The 9,208-nt window shown below is 61.1% G+C and overlaps 1 protein-coding gene across 4 annotated transcripts; it reads right to left on the bottom strand.

The window, feature by feature from the left end:
* Nucleotides 1-426: 426 nt before the first annotated feature.
* Nucleotides 427-6,610, bottom strand: RNF112 (ring finger protein 112). 4 transcript variants are annotated; one of them, XM_037019676.2, is made up of 14 exons: nucleotides 5,932-6,582; nucleotides 5,718-5,758; nucleotides 4,740-5,025; nucleotides 4,375-4,581; nucleotides 4,133-4,261; nucleotides 3,850-3,954; nucleotides 3,383-3,433; nucleotides 3,057-3,113; nucleotides 2,900-2,974; nucleotides 2,678-2,822; nucleotides 2,366-2,532; nucleotides 2,234-2,287; nucleotides 2,052-2,126; nucleotides 427-1,939 (listed from the first exon to the last, which is right to left on the bottom strand). In XM_037019676.2, exons 1-14 carry the CDS (start codon nucleotides 5,983-5,985, stop codon nucleotides 1,469-1,471), a joined length of 1,917 nt encoding a protein of 638 aa, XP_036875571.1. In that variant the 5' UTR covers nucleotides 5,986-6,582; the 3' UTR covers nucleotides 427-1,468. The 4 variants fall into 4 exon arrangements, with proteins under 4 accessions (XP_036875571.1, XP_017534998.2, XP_036875572.1 ...); XM_017679509.3 differs by having other exon boundaries at nucleotides 2,678-2,795; XM_037019677.2 differs by lacking the exon at nucleotides 4,375-4,581 and having other exon boundaries at nucleotides 5,932-6,585.
* Nucleotides 6,611-9,208: the final 2,598 nt, after the last annotated feature.

Here is a 9,208-nt window from a genome sequence, read left to right as displayed (position 1 = left end):
TTGGCCAGCTGGGGAGCAGTAGCTGAGCCTTCTCCTCCCTGGGTTTGCATCTGCAAGAGGCAGGGTTTGGACCCAGTGTCAGCTGCTGTAATTCTGAGATGGGGAGCTGAGGTGGGGAGGAGAAGTGGCAGGTGAACGCCTGGCAGGCAGACTCCTGCAGGAGTGGTCCTGGGCTCCTCCTCTGTCCACAGCTTTAACGAGGACTCCCCTCTGAGCCTCCATTCTCTTCTTCTGCCAGGACAGATGCCAGGGGACACCCTGTTCACAGGGTCATCTGAGGCAGGAGAGACCAGGAAGCAGGACCCCAAGTCCTAATGAAAGCCTGCAAGGGCAGCCTCAGCCTCAGCCCTCTGCAACTCCTGCAGGCTTGGAGTGCCTGGGTTCACCTTCCAAGGCTTGTCTCAATAATTTACCAGGAAGCTGACATGCAAGCACATACGTTTTATTTTTCATATAATGTGCCCATTAATCCTTTACAGTTTAATAGTCTAGAGGTCTTCCAGTGGGACTTTCCTGTCCCCCAGGAGAGGTGCACAGCCCTCAGGCTCCCTGTGGGCAGCTGCACACAGATCTCTGGCTAACTCAGAGCAGAGGGGTCTTCTCACAGGCTCAGGAAAGAGGGGGGTGTTCAGGAGGAAAGGTGCTCCCCTGTCCCTTGAAGGACTTTCACTGACTGCTCTGAGTGCTGTGTGGTCTAGCTCAGAATTCAATTCCAGGTGCTTTTCTTTGGCATTTAACCGTTTTCTGGGACAGCATTCCACAATGAACATGGGCACCCCGCTGTCTGACCAGACTTAACAAAGGGCACAACCATGCGGACACCTTCAGGGACTGCTTCAAGGCGACATCCTGACGTGGAGGGGTAGCCACTTTTGTCCTGCTGGGGCAGCTTTGAAAAGAGTTGTAGGGGCACGTCTCCACGAGGGGGATTGGGCCACTGTTCACGATTCCCGCACTCTTTGGTTTTGCTCAGTGCCCCCCACCCCCTCACCAGTGCTCCCAGATCCCTGACTGAGGTCACTCCACCTGGGGCTTCTCCCATCTGTGAAGGGACAGGTGTCCACTCCACCCAAGGGGAGACTTCCAGAATGGCACGTGCTCAGCCTTCCCACAATCCAGGGTCATCCAGGAGAGTAAGCCAGGACAGGGAAGGTGGAGCCTCACTCTGGTGGGAGACCTGGGTCGTTTATCTGGGAACAATGGCAAGTTAGCAATCAGCTGCAGCCAGAAACGGGCCTTACACTCTATTCACTGCCCCCAAACACTGTCTTCTACCCCAGGTGGCCTCCCCAGCTTCCTGGAGCCACCTTCAGCCTCCAGCTCAGCCAGCCATGAGGACACTGGGCATTCGTTCATCCAGGTGGGCGGTACACGGGGGCCCTGGGAACATGGCTCCCACGCCTCTGCTCCCCCACTTCCTTCCCTCTCCCCTGGAACCTCTCCCCGCCTTCCCGTCTTCTGGGGGCTGTCACTCTTCCTGGAGCAGGGGCTCTCGGTCCCCTTCCTGCACCCTCTCGTCCTCCTCCTTCTCCAGGCAGCCCACCGTGGCAGCCAGCCCAGCACCTACGCCGCCCCCGACCACGGCAGCCCCCGTGGCCCCCACCGCGGCGCCAGCTGCCACCATCCCGGCCTCAGCAGCCAGCGCGGCGGCTGCCATGCCGGCGCCCACCACGCCCCCCGCCAGGCCCATGAGCCCGGCACCCACGGCGCCCCCCACGGCCGCCAGGTGGCCGCAGAAGCGCACGGTGTACGAGTCCATGAAGACCTTGGCCTCGGCCTGCAGCTCGGCCTCCAGGGCCTCTAGGGTCTGCTCCCGGCCCTTGCACCGCAGGGCCACGCCGTGGCGCGCCAGGATGGCGTCTTTCTGGGTGGAGAGGAGGTTCCGCATGGTGTCGGGCAGCACCCGGAGCGCGGAGAATATGCGCTTGGTGGCCACGTCCTGGGACGGGGAGAGAGAGGAGAGAGGCGCCCTGACCCGGAGACCCAGGGGCCCGCCCGGTGTGGGCAGGCCTGGCCCGACACCTGCGCCGCCGGCCCCGGGGCCGCCTCACCTGCTGCCGCACGAACTCCTCAAACTCCTTCTTGGCAGCTTCCGCGGTCCTCAGGTCGTGCAGCTGGGCGGCCATCTGTCCGCGGGAAAACCCAAGCTGCCTCCCTCCCGGCCCGCGGGCAGCCTGAGCCCCCCGCGTCCGGCCGCCCCCCGCCCGCCCGCGGCTGCCCGGGGCGCTCCTACCTCATCTGGAGAGGCGCACCCGGCGCCTGTCCTCCCCATCCAGCCCGAGAGGTTCTGTGGGGACAGCGGCCGAGAGGCTCAGAGAGGGCGGGGGCCCGCCGGGGCGCCCGGGTCCCCAGGGAGGGTTCTCACCTTGATTTCCTGAGCTAACTGCTGCCCGGTGAGCAGCCGCCGGTCCCCCCTGGCCACGGGGCGCCCCTCGCTCCAGTAGCCCGGGCAGCGGCTCTTGGCGTGCTGGGGGGCCGCACTCAGCACCTCGGCGACATAGGCGCGGAGGTGGCGGGACCCGTCATCTGCGTCTGAGGAAGAGACCCCTCATGCTGAGGAGACCGGGGGCTTTGGGAGGAGAAAGGGCGTCAGAGGCCGGGAGACCCTGCAGTGCAGGGGCCTCCGGTGGCCCGGAGGAAGGCAGGTTGGTGGGGCGCTGCTCCTGGGGACACTCACCTCCCGGGCTTCCGTGGCCTTTGCTCGCCCACCGCCTCCCCAGAGCCGGCAGGAGGTAACAGCAGGCTCGCCTCCCCTGGAGCAGCTCCTGAACCTTGGGGTACTTGCCAGAGGATTTCTGGGAGGTGACAGGAAGAACTCCGAGCTGGGGGCCCAGCTTTGCCTGCAGGATCCCTCCCCGGCTCCTCCGCCCTCTGCCCTGTCCCCGTCTGCACCTCTCACCTGGATGATATCACCCAGGTGTCCCTGCCCTGCCTTGTTGGGGTGGGAGGAGTCTCGAACTAAGAGATCCAGGTGCTGGAAGAGAAGAGGTCCTGACATCAGCAGCCCAGGCGTGTGTCGGGGCCTGGGGTGGCAAGTCCAGAAGTGGGTACCTCACCTGGATTGGCACCATCCCATAATGCCGGCCCATCACCTCAGCCACGTGGACAAACATCTGGGGGCAGGGCACAGAAGGTCACAGCTGGGCCACTCCGAGGCCTGCGGCTCCCCTCTGCGTCCACTGTACCCCCAGCTTCCAGCTCCAGGACTCCCCCGCCTCTCCCCAGCCAGCAGCTCAGGCTTCCCCCTCTGCCGTCAAACCCAGCTCCAGGTCATGGAATTCTAGCCAGAACGGGAGGCATCTGAGTCTGGCTAGGCCAGGCCACGGTCCTCAAGGTCAGGGCAGGGATGTGGTGGCACCCCCAAGACCAAATGGCTCCTCACCTCCAGATATTCCAAGTCTGTATCTTTCAGCTCCTGGGAGGTGCTGAGGATCTGGAACCAAGGAGAACAAGATGGAAGAGGGTCTGCAAAGGCAAAGAGATGCTGGGATGACCCCAGCGAGGAAGGGGCCCACTGGTAGAATACGGGGCTCAGGACCCAGGAGGTGCCAGCTGGGGTCTCCACAGCCTGCGGGGCTGGGCTGGCAGTGAGGGATGGAAGGAAGGAAGGAATGCCTTCAGCTGCCCACCATTAGAACAAACCGTGCCCTCACCTTCACTGACTGGGGCTTCCCTCCCTTGCAGGTGCACCTCCACAGCCTGCAGGGGCCCCAGACACAAAAGCCTGTGAGGTCAGAGTGACCATCCCTGGCATTCTGAGGGCCAGACCCAGCTGAGGTGAGGCAGTGTGGAGAAAGCTGAGCTGTGCAGGGCAGGTGGGGTACGGGTGGTGGGTGGCAGCGCCCTCACCTGGTAGGAGCTCAGCATCGTGGTGAGAGCACAGAGCTTGGTCCTGGTTTCTCTGCTCAGTTCAGGGCTCATAGTGTCCCCCGAGTCCACCAGGAACACAGCCACCTGTACAGGGGTGGGGGAGACGCGCCCAGGGGTCTGGCCTGCCACGCTCCTCCACCTGCACCCCCCAACCCGTCTTCCAGTCTTTGTCCCCAAAGCTTCTCCTTGCTCTTCCCCTTTACTTATCTCTGTCATTCCCCTTCCCTGACCCAGTCCTGACCTCTGTCCTTTCTCCTCTCACCTTCTTGCCCTCCTTCCCCAGCAGGAAGGGGTGGCTCCACATCCAGATGCCCTTGGTGAGACCATTGGCACCCCATCTGAACCCCTGCAGGGACCCCCCTCCTCTCGGCCAGCTGCCCTCGCCAGACTCCTGCCAGGCAGAGAAGCAGAGCATCAGTTGATCCACTGAGTCCCCATCCCCTCCCAAAGCCAGGTGGGACTGCTAACCTGAGCCCCAGCCCCCTGCCCCAGCCCTGCCCTCACCAGGCCCGGCAAGCTCTGGAGCAAGTGGTTGAGGAGGAAGGTCTTCCCTGAGTGCGGCTCCCCCAGGACAGCCAGGAGGCAGATGGGGGTGTCCCTGGCCAGGGGGTGCTTCAGGCAGCGGTTGATGGCACCCATCCTCAGGATGAGGCCTCCAGACGCGTTGATTCGCACCAGCAGCAGGGGCTCTGCCCTCACGGCACAGGCCTCCTGGGCCGGGAGGAAGGGGCTTCCCTGAGCATCCAGGCTGTGGGAGTCAGACCTGAACTCCATTCCCAATCCTGACAACCACAAAAGAGCCAAAGCCCCTACCCCCGCTGAGCTGGGCCTCTCTGTGCCCCACCCTGCTACCAGGTCAGGTCCCAGACCTGCAGCACGGGGGGCAGCGGCCTCTGTGGCAGGAGCTTCATCTTCTCCCCCAGACTCCGCAGCCCCTTCTTCTGCTTGCATATTTTCCGGCACTCCGGGCAGCAGGGCGGCCCGCAGCCAGGGAGGCGGTGCGTGCTGAAGCACCGCGTGCAGAAGTCATGGCCACAGTCCAGCGCAATGGGCTCACGCAGCCTCTCCAGGCAGATGCAGCAGGCAGGAAGCTCCCGGGGTGCCGCAGGCCGGGACCCCAGGCTCAGCTCCAACTTGGGGAATGGTGTGTGGGACCTGGGGGCAGAGTGGGCATTGGGAGCAGCGAGTGGGGTGCAGGGGACCCAGGCCAGGGATCTGGTGGGGAGGTCAGGTGGCCCCAGAGAGGCCACGCTGACTTGCACCCCAGAACCTAGGGACCCCAGAGTGATTTCAAACAGGAGCAAGCTGGGATGGAACCCTAGCTCTACCGCACCATACCACCGGAGGCAGGCTCCTGCCCCAATCTGGGTTGCTTTCCTCATTGTCAGAGGAGAAGAGATAAGCAGGAGCCTACCTCACAGGGTGATCAAAGAAGATGGTGCCGTGCACAGCCCCTGCCCAGTGCCTGGGACAAAATGCTCATGAAAGTCCTCTCCCGGGGCCTTCCACTGCAAGGCTGCCTCAAGAAGTTACTGACTCCCGCCAGACCCCCGCAAGGAGTGATGCTTCCTACCCACTTCCTCCGTGAGCCACCCACGTAGGGCCTTAGGGTGGGAGCCTCCTGGTGGAGGGGGGAGGAGCAGATGGCTCTGGTCCTTAGAATATTCCTTCCACTCACCCTGTAGCACCCACCCAATTTTCAGGGTACCTCCCTCCACTGTCCAGCCTGGCTCTCCTCCCCTGAGTCAGGCCTCTGGAGGCACAGTGGCCACAGACCACCATGTTTCTGGACCAGTCTACTGACCAGGTCCATTGCATCACTGTTGCTGGCAGGTCCTGCCACTTACCAACTGTTGCTGCTGTTTCCCATGAAGCTCCGTTTCCTCTCCTTGGAGAGAAAATTGGGAGAAGAAAAAGATGTTATTTAGGAAAGAATCCAGACTTCCATCTTTATCCTGGGTTTCAGTGGCCCCTCACCCACCCTCCGCAGACCCATCCCCCATCCCCAGGTGGTCCCTTCCCACCCCCTCTCCTTCCCAGATCTCAGGACTGAAGACTCGCCTGTTTGCCAAGCCGGTGACAGAAGGAAATGACTGACAAGGCGGACCTCGGCATGGGCTCCTGGGCATAGGTACGGGGTCCAGGAGAGAGAGAGGAGGCCCAAGAGACCTTCAGCAGGCAGTAAGGACGGCTTCCTCCTGGAAGGGCTCCGGAGCAGTGGCGTGTGGAGGGTGGGTGGGGGATGGTCTCCCCAGAGGAGCTGACTCCGTCAGAGCCAGAAAATAGATGTGACAGTCCGGAAAGAGGAGGCTGGCCTCACCCCAGGGGGAGGAGACAGGACTGCGGGGAAACAGGGCTCCAGAGGAGGGAGGGATGGAGCCTGACAGAATCCCTGGCAGAGGCTGGGATGCAGGCAAGCTGAAGTGGTGAGTCGCCATGGAGACGGAAGGGAAAGATAAGGCCAGGGAGGGGGAGAGCAGATGGAGAGAGAGAAGCCATATGGTTGCCCTGGCAGAGATGGAACTGTGGGCAGGCTCTGCCCTAGTGGCCCAGCCAGGGTTCTTCCAGGGCTACCAGTCAGCGTGTGCAAGAGGGAGGGGTGTGAGAAACAGGAGACAGCACAACTGAGCTGCCCTCGAGAGTGATGGAGACGTGCCCTTCTTTCATCAAAGAACATTCTCCTGAGTGCCTACGGTGTGTGGGGTCCTGTGATCCACTATATTGCTCAAGCAAAAATGGGGATTGCTGGATTGGCCCCAGGCATCTTGAGGTGGGACAAGGTGGCAGCCGACCCCTCCCTGGGCTGGAAATCAGTGGGGACCTCTGCCTGCCCCCAATCTAGGTACTGAGCATGTTCTGGCACAAAGGTGCGATCTTTTGGGGTTACCTGTCAGCTGTGGGTTGGGCCCATGGGCCCATGGGAAGAGGAGATTGACTTTCAATCAAAATGACCCTGGTGGGGTCTCTGCAGTTTCATTTTGCACCAGGCTGAAAAATTACATAGTGGTCCCTAAGCATGAGGCTTCTCCAATGCACTTCTGCTCTGCTGGACCCCTCTTGGGGCATCTACTGATGTCCCCAGATCCTCCCCGACCCCGGCCCTTGAGGTGAGTATTCCCATCGCCTTGCACCTTTGTCCCTTCCAGGGGGTCATGTCCTCTCTGGTTCACTCTGCCTGGAGCAGCCTTTCCCTGCCTCTTTGCTCACAGGAACAGCCCTGACACCTCTCAGTCTGGGGTCCCACTCTGTCTGTTTCCATTGCCTGACTGGTCATGTCCACCCAGAGGGGACTTCAGGGAGCACATGGTCTTTGTCTCTCCCATTCCCAGCTGCACCCCAAGGGCCAGTGCCCAGTGACCATCACTTGGGAAAACAGGTGCCCATCTGCTTTCCCACGTCTTTGCCTGGGGATGAGAAAACAGGCTCAGAGAGGACAGAGACTCACCATGAGCATGGGAGGAGCCCAGTCAGGAGGCAGTTAGAAGGTCCACAAGTGACTGTCGCAAGCTTGGAGCAGAGTGAAGCCATAGGAAGGGGAAGACACTGGGGACCCTGGACAGGGTCTCAGGCCATGACAGGGCAGGTGCAGACCTTCCATGTGAGCACAGTGCCAGGCTCCATCCCTGGCAGCTGCCTCCCAGTGATCCAGGCCAGGTAGGTAACTGAGAAAACCAACTCTTTGCCTCTGGGAGAGCTGCAGCCAAGACTCTGCCCTGCTCCTCCCCAGGGAGAAGCTCCGCTGACGAGCCATGGGGAGCTCAAGTCACCAGCCTGCTTCTCTGGCTTTGAGTCAATCCCACAAATGAAGACCCTCCAGGGGATCCTGCCTGCTGGGGATAACCTCAACAGGACCTCCCCAAGGTGCGGCTCCCATCCCCCTGTGCACCACATACTGCACGTGGTCCTGCATGATCCCTGCCACCCAGGGCATCTCGCTGGTGCCATGTCCCTCAGCACACCCAGCTTCTCTGACATGCCTGTGCGTCCCCAGTGTCTTCCCTGGCATAGCAGTGGTGTCTAGCTTTGATGTCTGTGTTTAGAGATGGTGGGGGTGGTCCAGGCTAGAGAGGCCAGGACCACGTATGGCTCCTCGTGACCCTGACCTGCATACCTGGCTCCACTCCCTCTCCTGCTTACCAGCTTCTAGAGACTTCCCATTGGCCCCTAGCAGAAAGCCCAATTTCATCATTAATTTATCTCAGGCATCCTGAATTAATTTTCACATTATTTCATTTGTTTCAGGTCATCCAACATTTAGGGTTCACAGTGTATCATCACACAGGCTTCCTTGGTCGATTCCCACCGCACAGGGACTGGTGGTCCTGTTTCGTGAACAGGACACCGAGGAGAGCTGAGGATACTTCCTGTGCCATCCCGAGAGGAGCCAGGCGCTCTGACGCGGAGCCCTATGCTGGCGCCTCACCCACCCACTGCCCACCTGTGCTTCACCACAAAGTCCCCGTCCACACCACTCCCCCTGCTGGGATGCCCTCTCCATCTCCCCACCCACCCCATGGGGTGGGGAGGTGGCTCAGGCTTCCTGCGGGGAACTTCCTCCTTCCTTCTCTCTCCTCCTTTTTGTTCCTCGACTATTTAGGAAAGCCTCCTCTGTACCAAGCAGGAGCTGGCTGCAAGTAACCAATGGGGGCCCTGCCCCAAGGAGCTCAAAGACTATGCTCAAGCAAGGAGGCAGCAGCTGCCCTTCAGTGCTGGACAGGAGCCCAGGTAAGTGTGGCCCACAGGGGAAGTCCCTCACCCAGCCGTAGGGCCAGGAAGGCTCAGTCCTGCCGCATGATCAGGAATGGGAGCGAGGGAGGTGCTCCAGGTGCAGGGAAGTGTGTGCAAAGGCCAGTGTGGGAATAGCGCAGGATGAGGGCAGGCATCAGCCAGAGTAGAGGTGGGCGAGGGGCCGGCGTGGGGTCAGCAGGGCATGGGCGGGCCATCTGGCAGATGGCAGATTCACTTGCATGGCAATGGGAACCACAGATGGTTTGAAGCAGGAGGCATTTGTGTTCCTGAACCATGACTTTGAGCCCTGGAGCAGACAGGAGGCAACCCCTTGCTGTTTGGGACAGCCAGCTGTTGTTAGGCCCCTTGGATCATGTGACCGGTCCTTCAGCTGGTCCTCCAGAGACAGACACCCAAAGGGTCACAAACACTTTGCTGTGATGAGTGTGCCTGCTCTGACAGCACTTCCCACCTTGGGTGAGAGTGCCTGAAGGGCACCCTCACCGGCACAGCACTCCTCTCACACACACACACACACACACACACACACACACACACACACACGCACGCTGATCCTTGCTGACTTCAGCTACAAATGTTAAAGGATCTT

The sequence above is a fragment of the Manis javanica genome, chromosome 4, assembly GCF_040802235.1.
Source record: "Manis javanica isolate MJ-LG chromosome 4, MJ_LKY, whole genome shotgun sequence".
In the NCBI taxonomy this organism is placed as follows: Eukaryota; Metazoa; Chordata; class Mammalia; order Pholidota; family Manidae; genus Manis; species Manis javanica.
The sequence above is the reverse complement of the archived record's forward strand: the minus strand, read 5'-3'. Positions and strand labels throughout refer to the sequence as shown.